Source organism: Patiria miniata, unplaced genomic scaffold (assembly GCF_015706575.1).
Source record: "Patiria miniata isolate m_02_andy unplaced genomic scaffold, ASM1570657v1 HiC_scaffold_17, whole genome shotgun sequence".
Classification (NCBI taxonomy): Eukaryota; Metazoa; Echinodermata; class Asteroidea; order Valvatida; family Asterinidae; genus Patiria; species Patiria miniata.
In genome coordinates, this window is record NW_024037055.1 from 14802186 (window position 1) to 14827290 (window position 25105).

The 25105-nt window shown below is 40.9% G+C and overlaps 1 protein-coding gene across 1 annotated transcript in view; it reads right to left on the minus strand.

The window, feature by feature from the left end:
- Positions 1-25105, minus strand: part of LOC119723937 — a 153580-nt gene that overhangs the window by 31875 nt on the left and 96600 nt on the right. Inside the window, 24 exon segments of the mRNA XM_038194850.1 lie at positions 787-1059; positions 1841-2110; positions 2639-3343; positions 4140-4317; positions 4555-4661; positions 5657-5855; positions 7092-7282; positions 8448-8565; positions 9130-9218; positions 9984-10208; positions 11754-11913; positions 12737-12915; positions 13315-13435; positions 13977-14223; positions 15029-15206; positions 15812-16049; positions 16299-16426; positions 16808-16974; positions 18456-18636; positions 19804-19974; positions 20676-20770; positions 21561-21856; positions 22219-22427; positions 23037-23337. Of these exon segments, the coding sequence (XP_038050778.1) occupies positions 787-1059; positions 1841-2110; positions 2639-3343; positions 4140-4317; positions 4555-4661; positions 5657-5855; positions 7092-7282; positions 8448-8565; positions 9130-9218; positions 9984-10208; positions 11754-11913; positions 12737-12915; positions 13315-13435; positions 13977-14223; positions 15029-15206; positions 15812-16049; positions 16299-16426; positions 16808-16974; positions 18456-18636; positions 19804-19974; positions 20676-20770; positions 21561-21856; positions 22219-22427; positions 23037-23337 (5026 nt within the window).

A 25105-nucleotide genomic window follows, 5' to 3' on the forward strand; every position in this document is an offset into this window, starting at 1 on the left:
GACACTCGGTGGTGCGTGAGTGCGCGGCACATGTGCGTACTTTACAGAACTGCGTAATTTTGGTTTTCACGAACTGACACCCCAGTACTACATGCACCCATCCGTACATTTTCATTTTCACAAACTGACACCCATCATAATTTCACCAGTTAAAAGGTTTTTAATTATATGTTTCTGTAACACCACAAGTATACGGATAGAGAAAAAATTTGTGTCAAACCTTTCAATTTAAGCATTTTTTTCCAAATTGTATTTCTGCCACATGCTTGCGTTTCAGTTCGTGAACACCAAAGTTTTCTATTACGTGTCAGTGTACGCGCACACCCGCGTGTCAGTATGTGAAACCGAAATTATTAATTACGCGGTTTTCACGAACTGAAACCACACAGCGTGTACGTGTCATGATCAGTTCGTGTAAACGGTGACGATATGTACTACATGTGCACAAGAATCTCCTCAATGATGACGAAAAGAAAGTCGAGCAGAGTCTCAAACACTAACCACTGTATGTATTGCACTGACATGAAGACACTCTGTATTTGTCCACATTTAGAATAAAATAAAAGTCATATGTACATGCATGTAAACCAGTGCAGTGGTTCCTGCATAACCACTCTCAGGAGTGGTTCACAAAGTGTGTACTGTACTGTACATGCACAACTTAAGGTCCTTTGCAGAAATTCAATTATTTTTGTAAACTGATTCCGATCCTTCAAGTAGAGATTTCCTGGTATGCAATTTCATGTTGATATTGAAAAGTAAGATATGGAATGAGTAGATACTTACCAACGACCTTGCTGTCCACACCAACGTTGATCCCAGTTGATGTCACCTCTGCCGTGGAGAAACTAGCGCTGTGTCCCCTGACCGTCACGTAGTACGTAGAGTCTAGGGCGGTGAGGTCAAGATTGGTGAAGGTGACCGTTGTGTTCTGACCGACGTTGGTGAAGGGCACCACGTTGTCTCTGGTCTTGGGGTAGCGGCGGTCGGTACCAACGGCTGCCTCATAGTAATCCACAGTTTGCTGGGTGGTTTGGTCTTTGGTAACTTCATCATTGCCTTATGTTTGGAAGAAACAGGTATACAAATAATGTGCGACCTCAAGTCCAAGCTTAGATTTGCATCCAAATTAGAATGCACTTTCATTGAATACAAAATGGGTTTGAATTGTAGTCATCATGGCTTAGTTAGATTCAGACATGATAACGATATGCTTAAGACTTAGATTTGGAACCAGACAACAAGATTCAACTTCAGCTCAATAATTTAGATTTATATTTTACAAACAGTAACAAAAAGCAAAAGCTCTGGACCCAATTTCATGGCTCTGATTATTGTCGGCAAAGAATTTTTATTAATTAATGTTTTTAAACAAATGTGCTGAATACAGCAATCATATTTTACAGCTTTTTAAGGAAATTTCAGCATGTTTGCAACTGTGTAGGCATACATGCAATAACCAAGGATCTGTGCTTACAGGGTAAGAGAACAATTTCTGCACAAGCCCTGTGAACAGAGAATGGTGCTCAAAATTCCATGGTTATCAGAAATTGGGTTTTGCAAGTTGTGTTAGCATGGCTATCCCGTTTTTAACCGACCCTGACAAGCTCGGTGGTCGAGTGGTAAGATGCCTGCATTGGCAAGCAGGAGGTCGTGCATTCGAGTCCCACCTAAGTGAACTTGTTTATTTCTTCTTGAAAAGCTGGGACAACACTGAGTAAAGAGTGTCTATAAAAATACACCAGTGAAGAAAAAAAATACTGAATCACTGTTCATGAAATGCAGCACATCACTGATTTCATTTTATGGAAGACAAAAACAATAAGCCTGGCCAACAAACCTGTATGCTCCACGGATTCCTTGGGTTGTGTCCCTTCTCCAAAGCCCTTCCAGCTTGCGGATATGCTATCAGTCTCCTTCTGGTAAGTCAGATCGAAGCCCACTAGGAGGCCATCATAGACCTGGCCAGGTATCAAGGGATCACGCTTGACGGTGATTCCATCAGATCGGACCGTGACGGCCAGGCCCAGGGCGTTGGTAGCACGCACCAGGGTGTAGTAGGTCTCACCGTCTGTCATTTTGACGTCCGTGTTGGAGTCTGATGTCTGCTCTGTTTTATGAATTTGAAGAATACCAGAATTAGTTGAAAACTGTGAACTAATTGAATCAGATAGTTCCATTGTGAATGCAGAGAAGACGATATTGCCTGTTTGTTTTATGGACTGGAGTATGATTTATAACATTGAGAAACATTGAACATGCAAAGAAACTTTAAATAAGGGAATCAATGTGTGTTTGGGCGGTGTTAAACACTACGCTTAAGACTGGTTGGAATCTGGAATTCGCCGAGGGTAATTATCAGCATTCCAGACTCCAACCAGTCTTAAACATAGTGTTTAATACCAACCAAGCACATATTTTTTTCCCATCCATAAATACCTTTTCGGTACAAAAAAAATCAAAACTTTTCGTCCAAAAGTCAAAACAAGTGATGACACGCAAATGCAGCTGTAGTGAGCATGTTGTTAATTGAGGACTATGAAATACAAATTGTGTTTGATGGACTAGCCTATCATGAATAAAAATGACATGAAATTTCCCTGGAAAGTGATTCAATATGAAGGAACTTTTGTATTACCTCCAACATCAGTCAGTGGCTGAATTTCTTGCTCATCGATTCTATAGATAGCCCACTCGTACTTTTTCATTGGACACGGATCCCCGCTGAAATCCCAGGATGCACTCATCTCATGCAGCGAGGTCTGGAAGTCCGAGTCTTCCAAGTCTACATCGGTGATTCCATCTTTGACTTGGAATGGTCTGAGAGGTTGAAGTCCAGCACTGAACCGGCTGACGTAGATGCCATTGGACACAGCGGTGCTGGTCAGGCCGGCTTCGTTGTAGCCTCTTACTGTAGCGTAGACCCTACGGATGCTACTCAGATCAATGTTGGTAATGAGCTCCGAAGTCTGGTCCTTAGACACCTCGTAGAAAGGTTTGATCTGAGACCCTCCTGGTGTGGTGCCCAGGGCAACCTCATACTTGGTGATCTTGGTGTCTTCGTCGGTGAACGGCTGCCACAGGATCTGCAGCTGGGTAATCGATTCCAGACACTCTCCGTCCAAGCTCAAGCATTCCTCATCGTTTGTGCAGTCCCATTCTGGCACATCGATAGGATCACTGAAATTGTAGCTGTACACGCCAGACAGCTCCACTACAAGGCCGTATGATGGAGGTGTATCATCGATCTCAATAGGACCAGAGAATGCCATTGTGCTTTGGTTGACAGCATTGAAGGCATTCACAGTGACATAGTAGACTTTGTTGTGAATCAGATTCAGATCTGCAAAGTACAAAGTTATATTCCTGCAATGAACTTTGGGCCACTGAAGTATGGACTTCATTTCTAGGTACCCCCTCAAAGAGAATTAGAGAGATTCTTATGACAGGTGGTCACGCAAAGGGTCTATATAGTTTGTGGATATTCCAATTTAGAAATTGCAAAAAATCATGCAATCATGCAGCGTGAGGATTGAGGCAACACAGTACCATTCATGCATGGAGTCAAAAAGTAAAAGGTTTGTAAATGTGTATTGCCATAAAACAGTTGCAACAAAGATATTCGGTAACCTTACTTCACGAACACAGACACTGACAAACTGGGCAACAGACAACATAGGCCGAAACAGCAATCAAACAGTAGCAGGTTCAAAGCTCGCTTCAGTCAATTTCTTTGTTCAACGTTATGCATTTAAACAAAATTAACCTTATTTCAGACAAACATCCTTGTTAAAGTTTCCTTCTTTACATTATAGATGTTAAAAGGTTAAAAGCTAACAACTCCCCCCCCCCCCAAAAAAAGTTGATGCTTTTACAGCCAAAGAATCTACTGTTTAAGTGCAGAGAAAGTATCTAGCACAAGTTCTGCCATCCTGTCAAGCTGAGTGTGTTGAATACCGACTATTAACACTATGTAATGATACTTTCACATCCTAAGACTGAAATGGAATGCAAACTGTAAGACCGTGTCCAAATTACTTGGCTTCGACTGGCAATACAAGCCTATGCAAGTGACTGAAGCCACTGTCCATCGACAAGTGTGTTATTCCCAGCCGTATTAAGTTAGTTGAATAACCAACCTTTGATGCTGTAGTGAGAAAGATACCCAGGCAGGTCACCGGATAGGAAGACATCATTAAGACCCTGTGCTGTGCCAACAGACATGCGGTAGTGGCCAATGCCTGACTCAGCATCCAGGAAATCAGACCAGCTACACAACACGGCACTGTTGGCTTGGATGAAGGCAGGGCACTGGACCTACAAAGGAAACCAACAGAAAATGTTGACAAAAATGAGTCTGAGGGTAGCTCCATCTCTAGACTCTACGGTCATAATCTCCTACATCACATCCTACACCCAAACTGGTTTCAGTGTAGTGTATATCATGTAGATATACACTACGAATGAAAAATGTTACCATACCGCTTACAGTAAAAGGAAATAATAAAATGACTGACATTTGGCAATGATGTTCTGCAACAAGGATATACATACCTGACCAACACTAGGCGGCGTGTTGTCAGCAGTCATACTTGTGGTATAAACAGTCCGCTTCAGCCCAACGCTGTTGATTGCACGTACTGTGAGAATATTGGGCATCCCTGGAGACGAGAAACAAGGGTGGTTATCAACTGGTGAAATTAGAGGAGCTGTCTGTCAATCTTCACGAGTTTTCACAAGTCCTTCAGCTTCAGATCAAGTCACAAGCTATTTTATTGCGGCAAAGGCATTCCTTCGTCATCCTTCATTCCCATTTTGACCGTAATAATTGTGATAGATTTGTGGACTCCCTACCCCTTATGAACAAGAACCCCCTCAATGGTAACAAAGAGAGTTGTGGGAGACCATGGGGGACAATCGCTTGTAAGTCATATGCTCAAACAAACTCGCAATGGGTTTGTGCACATTTGGATAAAAACTAGTTACGTGTACTTCGCGCAGTGCATGCGCGAACCAGTATGCACGCGTGCATGGTGGAGTGCTGTGGCCTCGTGGTTAAGGGCACTGAATTCGTGGTCTGTGGGTAAAGCTGCGGGTTGTGGGTTTGAGTCCAGCCGGGGTCATGGTGCGTGTGCCCTTGAGCAAGGCACTTTGTCACTCATTGCTTCTCTCCACCCAGGAGTAAATGGGTACCTGTGAGGGCAGAGATGGTTATAGCTTGCTTGCGCCTAACAGGCAGCATCGAGCTGTATACTCCCCAGGGAGCTGAGATGGTATTGGAAATGTTTAATTGGCCCAATGATCAGGGGTAATAATAATACTGTAAGCGCTGTGATTTAGTTCACTAATAAGAGCATTCTTAAATGCCGATTATTATTATATATTATACATTATATATTATATATTATATGGTGTGTCCTGAGGAGCTTTTGAAAGTGGTCACAATTAAGCGCCATTTACCATTCATGAACGAACTGTGAAACAATGTCCGACGGCCAACAAGGGAGTCAACAAACTAGTAAGAGACCATTGATACTAAGTTAACACACATTCTACACAGCCAGTCAGTTGGACAGGCTGAAAAAACTCCACAAAATATCAACATCATAAAACCTATGCTAGACCAACAAGAAATTCTAAATCAGTCGCACCATACCTATATCTGTAGGAGTTATCAGCGCTAATGGAATGTAGGATTTGTTGGTTGGTGTGACTGGATACACATCGCTTCCTCCTGGGTACTGGCCCATGGAGAAATAGGTAGCAGTAATATCACTCTCTCCATCTGTAGCATCCCATGTGCCATCGATGGAGTCTGTGTTGGGTTGATACAGGCCTCTACCACCTTCTAGGCTCTGTTAATTAGACAGAATATTATTCCATTGGTCAGTAATACTGCGAGACCAGCAGCTGATTTCATGAAACTGCACCCATTTCAATGACGCTACTTCACTTAGCCACGTTGTTTTACATAAGTTGCACAACATTTCACTTTACCCAACATTAAAGTTATGACACATTTCACAACAAATTATGGCGTAACTTTTGTTAGCATTTTAGGTGGTGTACGATTTGGCTTGGTAACCGAAAATGGAACATTTTACTGACTGATCGTGATTATTGCCATGTCTGTCAATGCTCACCTTATCAAGAATGATACACGAAATGTAAAGCTTTGTTTTTGAAGTAAACAAATTGCTGTGACAGCTTTTCAGAGGTGCACGACAAATTTGGTGCATAAATCCTTCACATGGCGTAAGTTACACACTGTGAATTGGTTGGAGCCCAAGTATGAGTGCAGATGTTGATGCGCATGACACAAACTGAGGCCAGTACTTCCTTACTTCAAGTAAAGGTTACTGAATATATTTTTGTACCAAAAAATAAGTGTAGACTGCAAATTATCAGTAAACCCTAAAGAGTTAAGTTGATTTCTAAAAATATCAGAACATTTTCATATTGTTTAGGATCTGCAATAAAGCGACAAAGACAATAAAGCCCTTTTTAACTTCTTGCAGTATTATGCAGATATGTTAGAATTTTACCATAACTCAACTGTCATTCTATGAGACTTGGTACTAATTCAGTTGTTAGAAGAGAAGAAAGTCATTGTTACAAATGGTGATGCCTCATCAAATATTATACAAATAATGTTTATGAATGCAATGGAAAGAATATTTTCATGAGCTGAAAGATTGACTGTGCCGACTTGAATGGAACAGTCAATCTTTCACCGAATGAAATATTCCTTCCATTGTACGAATTACAAAACATTCATTATTTGTTTTATATACACCTAAATAGATCCTTGTCATTCAATATTTTATGACAAAAAATACTTAGGCTTACTTCAATTTTACTTCATTTCCATGGCTATAGACAACAATTATAAATCCATTATAAGTATCACGGTTTGTGTCAAAGGTTGCAGCCTGCCGCACCAAAATTGAGCAGCTCAGACTAAGTATGAAAGTGTTATACATCTCAAAATGTGTATCATCTATTGGCATAATCATCCCAAATCACAGCGTCATGTTATTGTCTAAGCTGCACCAGGAGCGTACAGTGAAAGACAGGCAGTATCTACTCACCAGGTCCACGCTTGCATCGTACTGGCCCAGGTCAGTGATCATAATCTCTGGTGGAGTGATGTCCACTGTGAAGCCGTTGGATGTGGATTCTAAGACATTGTCTGCATTGGTGATGGCTCGTAGTGTGCTGTAGTAAGTCACTCCATGCTGGAGGGGCAGAGGGGACTGGGCCTTGCCCATGGCGGCCAATCCTAAGGAAACAAAAATTAGAAAACAAGAAAACGTTAACTTAAAAATTAATTTTGTTATGCAACGGAGCGGAGAAATTTGCTTCCTAAGCAAAAAGAAATGTGCAGTGCATCAGAAATACTTTTTTTTTTTTATTGGGGCTGGTTTTTATTTTTCCTTTGTTTTGCAAATAACTCACTAATAATCATTTTCTGCGGAAAAGCTCATTAAAAATGATTTAATCTTTAACACGTGAGCAGGACAATTATCTTCAAGCAAACTTGAATCCTTGATCCCGATTGGTCGATCCACGACAAACAACAGTGAGGTATTATTCCTTATACTATGGTTCATATTGCACTCTGCATATCACGTTGTGTTAGATGCGCGCACCATTCCTACTGCATGAAAGTATAATAGGATAACTCGCTCAAAAATGTTTACAGTGTACATGTATCATCTTTACTATGCGTGAAGTTTGCTTGACAATAAATTTGTTATCCCACTTGTGCTCACGGAGCACGGAAAATGTAGTGCAACAACTTTGGAAGCAAACTTTTGTACTCGACCAGATTTTGACCTACGCTCCCACCAGAAAATAATAACAAGCAAGGTAGAAAACTCAGGACCACAACCGTTTCTAGTCTTATCATACCCAGATGTAACACTGAGCCGTACAAAAAGTCTCCCATCCCATCACTGGCCAGAATTTTAAAATAATAATTGTAATATGCCTCTGTGATCCAGGTCTTTTTTACTGATAATTTTAAATAATTTTTCACTCCAGTTTTAATCAGCAATTTCTTGTCTAGATTAGCAAGTCTTTAGTAACCTGTCAATAATTAGTATAGCCTCTGTGATCCACTCTCTATTTTTAAACATAATTTTAAATAGTTTTACACTCCAGTTTTAATCAGCAATGTCTTGTCTTTAGAAGTCTGTTAATGATAATGAATAATTTCTTCCGTTATGATTTGTACCTTTCAATTTACAATTTAAAGATGTACTGATTGTATTTTAAGTAGTTTTTAACTAAAATACCTGTTTTAAATTTGAATGTTTTCAGCCTATGGGCTGCTTTTAATTCAAATAAATAAACCATAATAATAATACCACATGGGTCAATAATACAGTTGTTGAAATCTATACATGTATGGATTTTAAATGTTGCAAATTAATATACTTTACCTGGTTCCCCTTCATCACCGCCAGGCACTATGCCATCTGAGGTCAAAGGTTGTATATCCTCACCCCCGGGGGTTGTACCCACTGCCCATTCATAGTGAGATATGCCATGCAACTCACTCTGTATTGGAAGACAGTAATAAGGTTCAGGTGAACTGTTCAATTATTCTCTATGGTTCGTTCACGCTCAGCGTGAAAGCCAAAAGTAAATTCCTGACATCAGGCAAGAATTTGGGGTACAAATTTCATACAAGTAATTCAACTTGGTGAATCTCACCATTCAAATTTCAGTAAATTCAACTTGGTGAATTTCACGTTGCATTATGTTCCCTTCACAATGACATTTGTATGAATAAGCACATTTATGCAGTTACAAAGTTCAGGGAAATGGTCAATTAAAGGTTGGTTCACACTCATCAGCACTAAAGCCAGTGCAGTCAAAATGAATTTGTTGTGCGAATTTAGCAAAAGTTGATCACATTTTCACCATGGCAAATTTTGCTGTGAGTGTTTCTTGGCATTATATTCCCTTCTCAATTACATTTGTGTGAGGTTTTTAACCAGATTTATGCAGACCGAGTTGAAAAAGAAAAGAAAATAATCTTGAATTGTGAGCAAGTCGTGCAACAAAATGTTGGTTTACAGTTTGAATGTTTCTGATTGACACTAAAAAAGTCCAACCAACCTCAAAGTCATCAAACCAGATAGTGACAGTAGTTCTTTCTTGCTGTGCATCAATATCTTGTAGCGTGGTTGGACCATCAGTCACGTAACCTATAAAAAAAACAATAATGAATGGAAATCAAGTTTGTAGAATACAATAAAAACTTCCTAACTGTGTTGTATCCGATGAAAATTGTGTTAATCAGAGACCTTTGTCTTCATTGCTTGATGTGCTCACACAGCAAATTTGGGGTGAAAAAGTTGAAACACAAATTTGTGACATCACGCTGCAAAACTGCAGTTGAACCATAGAACTATTTTAAATTACTAGAGCACTTTTACTCATTCTCCGCTGAGTTACTTTGAAGCTGTCCTGATCCAGTGTAGGCATTTTGAATTCAAGTGCATGTTTGTAGAACATAATGAAATTAGATGGAATTAATTTTGAATTAAGATGCAAGGCGCAAGTACAACATACACGAACAATGTAAGCGCACTTTCTATAAGTATGACGTACACGTTTACGTTGTTTGCGCAGAGCAAACTGAAGCGCTCATTTAAATACTGATTGTGCATTTCGTTTGGGCATATCGGCTTTGACAACGCACTGATATATATAGAATACAAACACAGATATGCAAATAGCAGTACTAAATTTTGAAGTTTTCAATAGGTTTGTGCACTAACATGGATGGGCCCAGCAAGCTTCACTTTGTACAGCGAGTTAGTGCATTAGTAATTCAATATAGCTCTTTGAGTTGAACAAATTTCAAATCCCACATATTTTGCTGCAAAACTTCTGTGACGTCAAATGCGCCGCGCATTCACGTTAGTTTGGATACATGTATTGGCCATTTATACTTCATGAGAACCCACCTGTCTGATCTTCCTCCACCACTCTGATTGGTGAGGAGCAGATGACATCACTGAATGCCCCTGCACCGTTCTGACTCTTGACACACACGTAGTAAACCGGTCGACAATCAACGGTGAACGCCTCATCGCTGCAGGTTGATGATTCGGTCAGTTGGAGATTCAGGTCAGTTAGGATGCCCTCGCTCTTGGAGCCCAGGGCGGAGAAAGGACGGATGTCTTCAGAATCTATAAGAAACAATTTGATAAATGTCAATGATCTTTGTATTACTGTTTATTGCCAACACACAAAACTGCTCCTCTTTTGTGCTTCAAGTTTAGATCTTGACATTGATGAGCTAAAGAGACTAACGGTATGGTAGCTGCAGACAAAAGAATGTTAGTTGTTCGGCTCAGCCAAAATCTGAACGTTTTACATGTATCCACAATTTTTACAAACTGAAACGCAAGTACTGTGTGGTGCGCACTTCGTGAGAACCGCGTAATCAATATTTTGGTTTTCATGAACTGACACGAAAGAATGTGGCAGACTTTAATTCAGAGAAGACGGCTTTGAAAGGTTTGACACAAATTTACTTCATCCGTGTACTTGTGGGGTTACAGAAACATTTAAGTAAAAATCTTTTAACTGGTGACAGTTTCAGTTCGTGAAAACAAACAAATTTACTGAGAGTACACACGCAGTACTTGGGTATCAGTTTGTGAAAACTAAAATTAAGCGGTACTGTACAGTGTGCGCGTGCACTTAAAGGGAATATACAACATTTGCAAACATCGAAAAATAAAACTACCAAGTTTTTGCGAAATACCTTAATAGGATGTTGGTAAATGACAGTCTAAAGCATCCTGTAAAATTATGGCACCTGGTATACTGTCATTTTCAAGAAAAGTTGTATTTTTATATCAATTTCCAACGCTGATCGGCCGATCAGCGTTGGAAACAACTGGCTTTTTTTCAAATACTGGCCCCAATTGACCATTGCACTTGTTTGCAATCGATTACAAACCTATGAACGGGTACGAGCCAGCTAGACTGGTTCCCTGACCTTACAATTCCCCAATGTATGTAAACTGCTCTGTTTCTTCTTATATGGAGTCAGGGAACCAGACTACAGGAAAATGATCGTTTTTCTTGGTTTTTATAGCATTTTCGAACCCAAAACCTCCAAAAAGTCAGTGTAACTATATTTGCTTTATATTTCCAACCCCCCAATTCCATCCATTTCTGAAAATTACAGCAAAAGCAAATGATGTATATTCCCTTTAAACACCATCGAGTGTCAGTAATGATGTGATTTCACAAGTTACGGACAACAAAGATGGAAGCCATACACCACTGACTCTCTGACAGCTACATGCATTGTTATCAGCATTTCTGAATGTGTGAAAATGCACATTATGTGTGTGTAGGTAGGTAGGCATACACCACGTTATGGGGAAGTTCTTTATTGTTAGGGAAATTAGGACCGAGTTATGGGGACTTTCTGCTGTCCCCATAGCATTTTCGGTCCCCACAAATACCTTGCACAGACGAGTGTAAGTCCCCACAATTACAGAACAAGAACACATACACTTTTGGGCCACTTAAAACGCCACTGTTGAAGATATTTACACATGAAAAATATTTACATTTTGGGTGAGTGCTGTCAATTCAAGCAGGTTTTTTTTTTGAAAATCAGTTTTTGCAAATCCTACCTAATCTGACTATAAAACATTTCAAATCCTTAAATGACTATTTCCGTTTTGTGACATTAGTTTGTATGCTATACTGACATGGAGCGGTTCCCACTGCCACCCAGTAGCTCTTGATGCCACTCTGTCCATCTACAGCCAGCCAGGAGGCCTGGATGGTGCTGCGACTGTTCTGATACAAATATCCATTGACGACTTCTTCAACTTCCCCGTCCAGATTGCCTCCGCGGACATATCTCATCTACAACAGAAATTATCATCACTTTTGGGTAAGTTTCCACCAAAGTTCTTGCTTTATACCCTTTCTAGAGAATTTTACCAGTATTTTTCAAAGCCCAACAGTAAATCAGGGTTCGACTTTAGCGGTAGCCCATTAGACAAATGCTAGTCAAAACAGCAGCGGGCTAGTCAAACTATTCCTTATAGTAGCCCGGCTGGCGAGTCAAAAATTATTGGGCTACAGCACAGATGAAAGGACAGGAAAAAATCAATCATTAAATTCAGAAAGCAAACCTGTATCAATTTGCGTCTAATCTTATTAACAATTTAGGGTTAGATTATTAGATCTGTTTATTAAAAACGCTGACAAGATTGTCGATTGCCTCAAGATACACGTTTTACATGTATGCACATTGTTGTTTATGAGACACTCTATAAAAGAAAAACATGCGGGCTAGTGAAAATGCCCGCAGGCTAGTTAGAGTCTGTTTCAGTAGCCCAGCTGGCTAGTAAAAAAATAAGTTAAGGTCGAACCCTGTAAATTCTTGTGCGACAAACTATTAAAACAACACACACAAAAAGAAAAAGCTATATGCCCCACGCATTGCCTATTGAGAGAGACTGGTGGTGCTTCGTTCTGAGGATGACTAGTGACACTATTAGACTCGCATTTCATGTGTAATCAAAATTGACAGATGCACACATTTCTCAGCTAGATTGGATATATTTATGATACACAGATTTATCGAAAGGGCACACAAAAAAGCTCACCCATCATTGCAGATTTGAGTTGTGGGTCTAGTAATGAAGTTGAACAAATTAAAAAGGATGTATCTTTAACTCACCACCGGAGGAGTAGGATCTACCCTGATACCACTGGTCTCGTGAGAGGCTACAAGTTTAGCCTGGTTCCTTGCCTTGAGACGTGTGATGTAGATAGACCCGCCGCGCAATGCCAGATCGGTCTGCACGTGGGACTTGGCATTGGCGTCCGATATTAACTCAAAGCTGTTGGGGTTTGCGTCTGAAACAAAGGGGAACAAGTTTACGATGAGAACATATAATGTAAATGACATCAGACCATTATTTATTATTGCATTGTTTATTTATTTATTTCTGGTAAGGAAACCAATGATTCCTCAAAAGCGCTCTAGGCACTGTAGTTCGCAAGCCTGAAGAAACCTGTAAAGAGGAGACAATGACAAGAAATTACAGTTTTAGAGGTGGGAGGAAAAGCCCAGAAGAATATTCTAGGGAAAACCCTAGCAATCAGGTAGGGACTGAAAACCCAATCCACGTGTTCGCCAAGATGGGATTCAAACCCAGACCACAGCGGTGGAGGGCGAGGAAAGTACCGTTACGCCAACCTGACTCCCTCTTGGAAATGTTATCTCACAACTACTTCTATGTTTCATGATCTTACCTGCCGGGAAGATCTTGATTTTGTTCCCTTGTCGCATCTCGTAGATGGCAAACTCAAAGGACTCAATGCCAGACTCATCATCAAAGTAGTCCCAATGAACAGAGAGATTATCGGAATGTGACTATGAACAAAAATAAAATAGTTAACCATTACTGAAATTCTGAAAGTTACGTTTCTTAACAAACAATGGAAACTGTTCAAATCTAACAATAGCTTTGTGTAGCTCTTAAAACTGATCATGGGCCATTAATAGAGTCTTATTAAACTGTACTTTTTGACATTGATCAACCAGGTTCAAAATCTTGTCTGACCATCAGTCCATCTCTTGGGGTTTGCAGCATTGGAGAAGTCAGGACTACAAGAACCCATTTGTTGGAGTATCAGTGTGATTCAGGGCAAGACCTCCACGATGATAACGTCTCAAAAGTCGGAACACTTGGAACGTTCCCCTGGGGAACATCGCCTGTTCTAATTGGGAACATGCGTTGTACTACCTGGGAACAGCCCGACAACGCCAGGTGTTGCCGCTAATTCAGGAACAGCCTGCGCCAGTTGGGAACACCCTGAACACAGCATGTTCTGATGGGAATACACAAGTCAGATCTACCAAGAACCCATTCTTAGGAGTATCAAAACTACTTACAAAGACAATGTTCACTCACCTGGAAGTCAGCATCTTGACCCACCACCAGCCCATCGCCAAGAGTTCTCAGCATCGGAGGAGTCAGGTCTACCAAGAATCCATTCGTCGGACTATCGATGTGATTCAGTGCCTGGTTGACGGTGCGCAGGTTGACATAGACCTGGTCCTTGTGACGGAGATGGAAGTGATGCCACTCAATGGAGGCTGTCTCACTGCCTACTGCCTCTGCCTCGTGGATGACCTCAAAGTCATTGGTGCCATTGGAGCTATTAAGAATTGTAAAAGAAGCAAAAGTTTTGAAGACTTCATGACAAAGGTATCACCTTTTGATATAATTACAATGCATGTTAATAGAGTGCACGGCACCACAGGAATTGTGCTCAAGGTGCTGCATCATTATTACCCCTGCTCATTGGGTCAATGAAACATTTTAAAGGCAATCTCAGCTCCCTGGAGAGTATTGAACTCAGTGCTACCATTTCGACATAAGCAGTTTAGACCAATCACAGTAACCATCTCTGCCCTCACAGGTACTAATCTATTCTTGGGTTGGGACTTGGGAGAAGAAATTAGTGATAAGTGTCTTGCTCAAGAACGCACGCTGAACAACCCCAGGCTGGACTCGAACCCACAACCTGCAGGATTACGCACAGATCTCAAATTCCATGCTACAGACAATGAAGCCACAACACTCCATATAATCGCCTTAAGTTAAAAACGTGGGAAAATTCCCTCTGGAAATTGTTTGAAATCTACGATGCTGTCTCATGCATTCTAAGGCAATTTGAAAGTAAATTTAGGAACTTATTTCACTCTATTATGAATAACTTTATTATTCTTAGGCCCATTTTACTTAGTACCGTAACATTAGTCAGCAGCTGAATGCAGGGGGCGGGGTTGCACCCCCCCATTACACTTCTAATGTTACAGAAGCATAATACAAGCATATACATTTCGTTGGTCGACCTATGAAGTGATATAAGCTGTCAATCAGTTCTATTCTAAAAACTACAGGACAGAATTTGAACGTATTACATTAAATATGCCTTAAAATAACCAATCCATATTCACCTGTCATGTTTGCGATAGACTGTAACTTCGTAGTCTTCAATACCAGACTCGGGATCAGAGAATCCTTGCCACTGAGCTTCCACAGTGGCTGCTCTTGAGGAGAAGTCTAGATCTGTAGGTCCTGGCAGCAGGCCGTCATAGACACTGCCTTGTAGTGGTGGAGTCAGATCCACAGTCACTGAGGAGATAGAAGATATCAAAATATCCATGATCCAGATAACAATAATTGAGGAGATGTCTAGATCTGTAGGTCCTGGCAGCAGGCCGTCATAGACACTGCCTTACTGCCTTGTAGCGGTGGAGTCGGATCCACAGTCACTGAGGAGATAGAACACATCAAAAATCAATATATGATTCAGATAACAAAAATTGAGGAGAAGTCTAGATCTATAGGTCCTGGCAGCAGGCCGTCGTCGACACTGCCCTGTAGCAGTGGAGTCAGATCCACAGTCACTGAGGAGATAGAACACATCAAAACATCAACATATGATCCAGATAACAATAACTGAGGAGAAGTCTAGATCTGTAGGTCCTGGCAGCAGGCCGTCATAGACACTGCCCTGTAATGGTGGAGTCAGATCCACAGTCACTGAGGAGATAGAAGATATCAGAATATCAATATATGATCCAGATAACAAAAATTGAGGAGAAGTCTAGATCTGTAGGTATTGTCAGCAGGCCGTCAAAGACACTGCCTTGTAGCAGTGGAGTCAGATCACTGAGGAGATAGAAGATATTGAAATACCAATGATCCAAATAACAATAATTGAGGATAATAAATACCTCCATCCGAAGAAGCCGACACGTTGAGTTTATCATATCCACCATGGAAGGCTACCAGCGTTGAGTAGTACGTCTCCCCGTGCTGTAGGGTCACATAGCCAGAGCAGGCACTGTGCTCTCGACGAGACACTTGAATAAAGTCTGCCACGTTACTCAGGCCAGGCTGGGTCCCCACCGCCCACAGGTAGGAGAAGATCCCAGACTCAGGGTCATACCAATTGTGCCAGTTGGCACAGATCTAACCAACAAATCAAGAAAAAGAGTGAAACTTTGAATAGTGTTACAAATAACAAGCTCACATTAAATTGAAAATACCAATGTATTATTTTTTGGACACTTGGTAAAGTTTTGTTCACTCTTTAATAGGTTATACCAGTACTTCACACACAAATTTGTACTGTGAAGCAAATTCCCTAGACAGCAAACGTCAAAATGAAACTTCAGTTGTTGACTTCAATTCTCGGGACATTTTGTTTAAAGAGTTCACCTCATTCCTGTCCTTGGTAAAGACAAGATCTCGCCCAGCATAGGGTCCATCAAACAGGTCGCCAGCGATGGGTGGACTGTCATCAACTAGAATGGGCTCATCGGCATTATCGATAGTTCTTAGGTCGACTGTGAAAGGAAGAAAACAGGCAACAGATAATCCTTGTACACAGCTTGCAGCTCTTAAAAACAAAGGATGTATAATTTGTGTTTTTCTAAAGCCTGCCGAACACGAGAAAAATGTATTCTTAATCATTCGCATGATTTCAAAAATGGGGACAAACGCCAGCAGAAGAGAAGAATTGCACAATATCTTAAAATAACGTGTATACAGAGTGTGTGATTTCATTGGCTAGTTATTTTTGGGGGGCTCAAAACGTAGCACAGATTGCACAAAAATGTGGGGGATGTTCCAATGGCCACCCCCTCCTCCCTTGTCAAAAAGTGGGGGTACATATCCCCCTATCACCCCCCACCTTTACGTTTATGAAAAGACCAATCTTTATTTACCGTTGTTGACTGCTCTGACTTTAACCCAGCAGGGTATGCCGTTGGGTATCTTGAAGTCCATGAAGAGCTGTTCAGCCAAGACGTGAGCCTCCCAATCACGCAGTGACTTATCCCTGGGCGTCCTGCCTGCTGCTAGGTGATACTCAAACAGATGGGAGTCCGGATCGCTGGGCATTATCAAAAAGGAAATGGACAAAAAGAGAAATTACATGAGAAAGCCTGACACTGCCTCCTTTGGCTGTATCTGAATTTGGTATTAAATGGCTACCTCCTTGGTTTTTCCATTGGCAGGCTATGATGATTAGCCATAGTCATAGCCAATTATACCCATTTTGGACACAATCCAAGATTTTGTGGCTTCTGGGTTGGTTCAGTCTATGTCCAGTTTGAACACAACCTGATACTTTGCTGTAATGGCTTGGTTTTTGCCATGGGCACACTATGTTTAAATAGCTGTAACCATAGAAAACTCTGCCCATGATGCACATGGTCTACTGCCCCACAGACTTGTAGTTTTTAGGGACCATATGGGGCAACCTAAAGTAAATTTACAATAAGATGGTTGTGCACACCTAATAGACGAATCCAGTGACCGCCATTTTCAGTGGTGGTGCAAGGCTTTCGTGAATCGCGCTCGGCCAAAAGGTATACCAAAATGCGTGCGTGCCGCGTCTTTAAGAACTCATGCAGTATGCACGTAAGCATGACACCACGGCAGTTAACGCTTCTAATTCTGGTCGCCGGATTTCAATATACTCTCTTCTCTGCACAGTTCACCAACTAGTGATATTTGTGATTTTTTAAAGAATGTTGACAACTTTAACATTCAGTTCTGTCCACGACTGACATAATTGTATGAGCAGTGCATACTCAGTGCTTTCTGAGAACTTGCACACAAAAAACTCACAAACTTCTTTGGATAGAAGATTTGAGGCTTTGCATGGTGGAGTATCGGTATCGTTTTGGTTTGCGGTATAAACACCATGTGGTAATAACTACTGCTTAGAAGATATTTAGTTCTGAAAAGAACTTGTCCTGCTTATTATCAACTTTCGCTGAGTAGTTTTTGTTCTGATAAGAACAGTCCTGCTTTAAGTTCTAAAAGAACTTGTCTTTGGTCTCAACGTTTCGACTAGCCTGTTCTAGTCATCGTCAAGAGACTGTTTGGATAGGTCTTGAACCACTTCGTTGTGCAGATGTCTCAATCAGCTTTTGTTACATTAAGAATAAAGCTTACAAATTTTATATCAGGTTTTGATAACATAAGTTCTATATGAAGACAGATAACTTCAGTTTCAAACTGCTTAAGTTATTACAGTATAACAATCATTACAGTATATTACAAATGTAGAGTTTCGTTTCAAAATGCGATATATCCATTTGAAAAATGTGAAACATTTGCGCCATAATGAAACTTCAAAGAATAAAAACAGTATGACAGCTGTTTCTCACTTTCATTTTTTGCTTTACTGTATTCTTAAGTTGTGTTTAAGTACATAATAGCAGTAAAAATGGACTTTGGGCAGCCAGAAGATAGCAGGATTCTCAAAGCAAACAAAATGGCATATATCATGTTTTGGACATAAACTCTTCAAATGTATCATGAAATAAACAAAAAACTACGGCCCAAAAAAATCTGATTGCTCACGTTGCGTTGACCTGCAGTCCAATTCTACCGATGGAGGAGTCATAGGTGATGTCATGGATGCTGTAAATGAAGGGCGGAGTATTGTCGATAACGAGAGGGGTGCTGTGACATACAGTGAGTGCCATAGGACCGCCAAACTCTACCTTGTTGAGAGCACGCGCAGTTATGTAATATTCACCATCTGAAAAAATGAATGATACAAAATGTGAGCATATATTAATCATTCTAAATATATCTTGAGGAAAAAGTTTTGGCTCAGTATATTTCACTTTGCCTGTGACATTTGCATACATCGTCAGCATTTTCACGAAGGGATGAATTGGGCCATGGGGTGTTGAACAGTGGTTTTGAGGAAAAAATGGGGTTTAAGTTGGTCATTTTTGAAAAAAGATTTCGCCTATTTTGGGAGCACATGCCGACTAATTTTTTACACAGATAGTAAGCTGAGATCTTAAACATCAAAGATGTACCTATTACAGTATAATAGAACAATTAATTGCAGAGTAATTAATCTCCACAGAGATCTGTCTGTCCACGAAAACTCAAAATCCCACACGCCTGTTGTTTTGACAAATTGCCAATACCCATGGTCCATACCTTTTGTGCAAATTTGTCTCTTTGTGAAAACTAACAATGTAAAATCCCACATGCGCATTGTTTTGCCCAATAGAACAACGTGATAGAGTTTGAATTTGTCTCTTTTTGAAAACTCAAAATATGATTCAGGTGAAACAGGGTCGGCAGAACACTTTTCAAACGTGGGGGGGGGGGGCAACACCAAAAAAGGCACTTATCCAGAAAAAGGGGCACCTTCCATCGATCCAGAACACACTTTTTGGGGGGGAGGGGTCCCAAAATAATTTAGTCCCCAAAAAGTGGGTCCACAAATTCACGGCATTGGGTTCAGAGCCCGCAAAGAGCCCCGAAAAACATGGATTTTAGATTCTCTGTTGTGCGATCTGAGGCAATTTTTTACCTCTTTAACCATTTTGGTAAACAGATGGTGGTGTATGTAGTGGCTGCCTTTTTTGAGACGTCATTAAAAAACAAATAAAATTGGGTTTGTGTTTTTGTGTTTTTTTTTTTCACTTAACCGATTTCGGCCAGAAAAACAATTTTGAAAAAAAATTGTTTTTTGTTGGCCTAATTCGTCCCTTCATGAAAACTCTGACGACATGATTGCAATGATAATTCATAAACTTTCAATCAAAAAGCACATTGTCCTAATATAATGCCTCAACCCCTTAAGAAAATTATAGTTAACTATATACCACTCAAAGCAGTCAATAGTTGAAAAAATTTATCATGGTCAATTAAACAATGCATAATATTTTGATCATTGACATACCTGGCAGATTTACATTGACAACCAGACCCTGGTGAGTCCACTCAGACTCATCAAACAGATGAGCATGGGGATCAATATGCATGCTGACATCATCATCACAGACAACATAACCAATGGACCAGGTGTAGCCATGGATACCTGTCTCGTTGTCATGGAAACCTTCCCAGTTGGCTGAAAAAAAAGGGAATCCAAATTTGCAAATCACTTTTTTGGGCAAATTATTTGCAGCAACAAGCCAAATGGTTATCCTCGAATCGTCTTTTAACCACAGTGAAGGTTTTTGCCTTGTATTGATTCCAACTTTTGACTCCCAATGGGACTGACGTGGCACACGTTATTATTAAAGCTACAGTCCATCATTTGCAGCTTACCAAAAAAGTAACTGACGTAGTGCCCAAAAACATACTTGGTTGAAAGATAAGGGGACTAAACTCCCTGTGAAATTAGTCTTTCTGGCAAGCTGTCATTTTGTACAAATTAACGAAAGAAGACCTTTCCAACGGAAATTTCCGTTAGTAGTTCGTTTTGTTTATTCAGCGAAGACGCACATGCGCGTGGTTGCTATAATTCATCGGATCGGTGTGCAACATCGCATAGCTGAGAGAATGTGTCTCGGACACTGAATTCAGACCCAATTTAAAACAGGATTCAGCAACTTTTGATTCAAAATAGAGATCCTGGATTGCTCTTTTTCTCGAAATATACAGCTGAAGCTGAGCTGAAACTTCATCAGGTTAGTTGTTCAGTAACCTTCTTTAGATTTTTGAGCACGTTTGTTGCTTCAAATGAACAAAATGCACAAATGGACTATACCTTTAACTAAGAGCACAAAGGTTCACCCCCATTTCCTACCAGGCCCCTCCACCCCTTACCTGCCATGAAGGTATTGCTTCTGGTATACAGCATATCCACTAGTTCCTCATGGCCGTTGAATACTGTCATAGAACCAGGACCATCGGTGATGTACCTGTGGATGAGCATTGAGAAAGTCATCAATAGAAAGAGGAGAAAGTACACAACAGGTCTAATCAGAATGCATGGCATATTACGGTGCAAATCTGGAGTACCATAACTTTTCCATTTCAGATAACATAAAACAAAAAAATAAAGCACAATGGCACTCAAGGAATGGAATCTATTCCACTTTTGCTTTCACGAATCGAGCCTATACGATGTCATTGGTATAGTCGTTATGATAGGGTGCAGTCGAGTAGCTCACCCGGACTTCAGTAAAGGCAGATTGGTAAGCCAGGACAGCTGGGCTAATCGAACGCTCAACCGCGGGCCAGCAAGATCCTCACTTGACATCCGTAAATAAACCTTGGCCGTAGCCATCGAGAAAACACTCTTTACAGACTGAGTGTTACTTTGAGATCTACTGCATTTTTGTCAATTGCAAAAAAGTAACAACGTCAGGATGGAATTTTAGCCTCTAAAATTGAAAGGAGATAAATCACTAATTATGTTTAGATTACAAAGTTGATATTTGGGTCGACTGGATATTTTCCGCTGTCCGCGGCAGCCATATTTGTCTGTTTCTTGGAATGACCAAGGCATGCCTGTGATGTTTTTCCACCACTGACTCTGCTCCATGAGCAGGGTCTGTGGTGGCTGACCCGGATGAGTCCCGAAGATGATGTCAGAGCTAATCTAAAGGCACGGGGCTAACCCGAGTCGACCCGGGTGAGCTAATCGAACGCACCCGTGTAACTGCAAACGGTTAATTAGCAATTTTATCCTGTGGGCTGTGGTTTTACCGATGGTTATCCAGCGGTGTGTCTTCAATGCATCGTCTCTCCCATTCCTCTGGTGTGAACTCCACACACGCTTCACGCACCACCTCATCCCTGGTCCCATTCATGATCAGCCCTGGCTCTGGTGTCGTGAAGTCCGCTATGATGCCGACGGACGAAATGATGTTCTCGTATGCCACATAGTTCAGCAGCTCTATGTTGAAGAAGTAGAGGTTGTTGTGGTCGAGTCGGAGGGACTCGTGGTTGAATTCTACAGCGTGGCCCACACCGAGGCGCTCATAGTGGGTGAAGAGTCCAGACTGAAATGCACGGTAAAATATTAAATAGACACAGGTTTATTCAATCTGTGTAGGAATTGTGTGGTTACTTATGATTAGTAAATGAGGGCACTCCCATGAACTGATGGTATGTGATTACCCGTAAGTTGAGTACTATCCACAATTAACCAGTTCGCGCTGGGATTATTTTGACATTGACTGGACCCTGAGGCGGGATTGTTTTTCATGAACCTCGATGCCAGATGGGTTCAGGCCGTCATCTGCGGGCAGCACACCATCTGCGCGTGTTCACCCATCATCTAGTTCCGAACACTGCAAAACCTTTGCACGTACACTGGTCTTTAGATCAGCTTTAATTAAAAGGAGTAAACTGTTCTACTTACCTCATGAACTTCGACCCCATCACCCTCAATTTCCTCCAGCAGTTCACAGGTGAAGTCCCGATAGTCGTAGTTGATACTCAGACATTTGCTTTCTGGGAGTGCCAGGCAGTCCCGCGCACAGAAGTTGGGGTTGCGATGGATGATAGTCGACGTTGGCTTGGAGATGAGGCGGCCTTTCTTGGCGGCGGTGAAGTAGTCAAAGTCGTTGACTGTTTCATGTAAGAAATTAAAAAAAAAAAACACACGTTTTAAAAGTACATAGGAATTTTGAATGCATTTCAGACGGTGCCTAACGCTACAGATCTGCGCACATTCAGAAATCTAGTCATGCGCATGGGCGTCAATCCTGGGGGGGGGGGGGGGACAGGGGGACATGTCCCCCCCCCCCCACTTTTTGAAGGGTGGGGGACACAATATCAAATGTCCCCCCCCCAGATTTTTGAACTCGTGTCCCATTTACAAGGCCCTATTATGTACTTCAATGTATCTTTTGCTGAAAAAATATTGGTGAAAGTGGTCAGAAATTGCCTCAGATAGCACCACAGAGCATTTAGAATCCAAATTATTCGGGGCCCTTAAGCGGGCCCCGAACCCCACGCCGTAAGGGCTTCACGCTTCGCGCTCGCATCAGTTCTAATCAAGTATGTCCCCCCCACTTTTGAGAAGCGATTGACGTTCCTGGTCATGTGTACTTCACATTCTACGTGTACTTCTCGTGAGTGGTGATGCCATCTCCTGTTCATACACCAAGTCCTAAATACAACTCTGTATCCTATTTGAGTTGACACGAGAATTTGGGCCAGCTTCTGTCTACTTACCAGATGCTCCAATGGTATCCCTCTCTGTAATATCGACAGTGTTCCACGGCACAATCTGATCGCCCCAGATTTCGGGGCCGAACCCGACGCCTTCCTTCTGCATCAAGATGACGGAATCGTCGTACACCACGGCCGCGGCACGGAGGATGTACGGGTGACTGGTGGAGGTGAAGTCTGGCGTGATGCGACCCGTCGGCAGGGTGATGTCAAAGGTTGGCAGGCTGCAGGTAGCCGTGGCGGTGCCTCCCCCGTTGTTCATGGCGTAAACGGTGAAGTGGAGAGGATGGCCACCTAGCAGAATCTATAAAAAATAATGGAGATACTAGAAATAATTTTTACTTTTCAAATTATTATTTTTCATACCCCAAATCATAGATCACCATAATTTACCCAAGAAATTATTTTTACTTTTCAAATTATTATTTTTCATACCCCAAATCATAGATCACCATAATTTACCAAGACTGTTCTCATTTATACGACAGTTAGCATTACAGATTAGTCTTTAACTTCAGACACTTATTGGGAAGGGGACAATATCATGTATTCACCTGATATAATTCAGCCTATTGTATGTACATATTAATTTATCAGCTTAATTTGTAATTGCGGGTTCCAGGTCTTGTACAAGCATATGGGCAATATGTAACACGAGTAACCGATTTTGTGCGTCTTGTTTATCATACATAACACATTTTTCTGGATGTCATCTTTGGTGCTTAGGTAGGTCTAGGTCTACTCTATCTACCATGGGGATAACAGTTATTAAACCTTTTCAGTAAGGTAATTACAGCCCAAGGAAACTCAAAAGGACATCAAAAATGTAACGTGAGTAACCGTGGAATTGCCCATATGCTTTTTACCTGGATCCCTCGTATCATTTCTGTCATTCTTTATATACATTCTTGTTAGTTATGTTTTTGTGATCTGATATGAAAAAAATAAACCGTAAACAAACCATAAACCATTTTGTTAAAAATGTTCATATGTACCATAAAACCTACACATTCTTGGATGGAACACTTTTCACTTTTCCAGGACCGAAATGAAAACATTTGACTTTCCTTTTATACCAAATGGAGAAGTTTTAAACAGAACCCGGAACTGGATTTCATTATTTTCCGATGACTGGAATCAATAATTTTTCCATGATCCATGAAAAGGCATTAAAACAATCTTTAACTTAGTAAATTTTGCAAACTATAACCTGTAAAAAAAGATCAATTCTGAAAGGGATCTTTAGTTTATCTTACTACAGTAATCCTAAATAACCAAAAACACCCTCTATTCTTCCCTACTTATAAATGGTGTTGCAGCAAACCGATACCCTCACTCGACCAATACCTATTTACTCTACGAAACAAAGTCTAAAATGTTTTTCAGAGTTGCCTCATATTTGTTAACAATTTAAACCAATGTCATATACAAATTGGACTCATATGAAATATGGTCTCTTTTCCCTTAAATGGACTCAAACCCTCACACGTGACCTGCCAATGTCCTAATTATCTTCAATTAGTCATGCGCAATACAACCACTGGGTCTGTATTTCATAGAGTCCAAATTTCACACTACACCGGTTAGACAATTGCGGCTTGAGACAAGCCTAATATATTGTCCCCGTTTTCACGAACTGACGTACATGGCTGTGTGCTTTCAGTTCGTGAAAACCCTGTAATCAATAATTTCGGTTTCACGAACTGACATGTGGGTGTGCGCGCACTTTGTTCACTGACGCATAATAGAATAATTTTGATTTTCACAAACTGAAACACAAGCATGCAGCTGAAATAGAGTTTGTAGATGCTTTGAAAGGTTTGTCACAAATTGTCTCCTTCCATACACTTGTGGTGTTACAGAAACAGATGATTAAAAACCTTTTAACTGTTGAAATAAAAACAGGTTTCAGTTATGGAAAATGAAAATGTACGGAGTGTCCGCTTGTAGCACTTGGATGTCAGATTGTGATAAACCAAAATATGCGGTTCTGTAAAGTATGCGCGTGTGCTGGGCACTCACGCACCATCGAGTGTCAGTCTGTGGTGTCAGTGACGTATAGACTGAGAAAA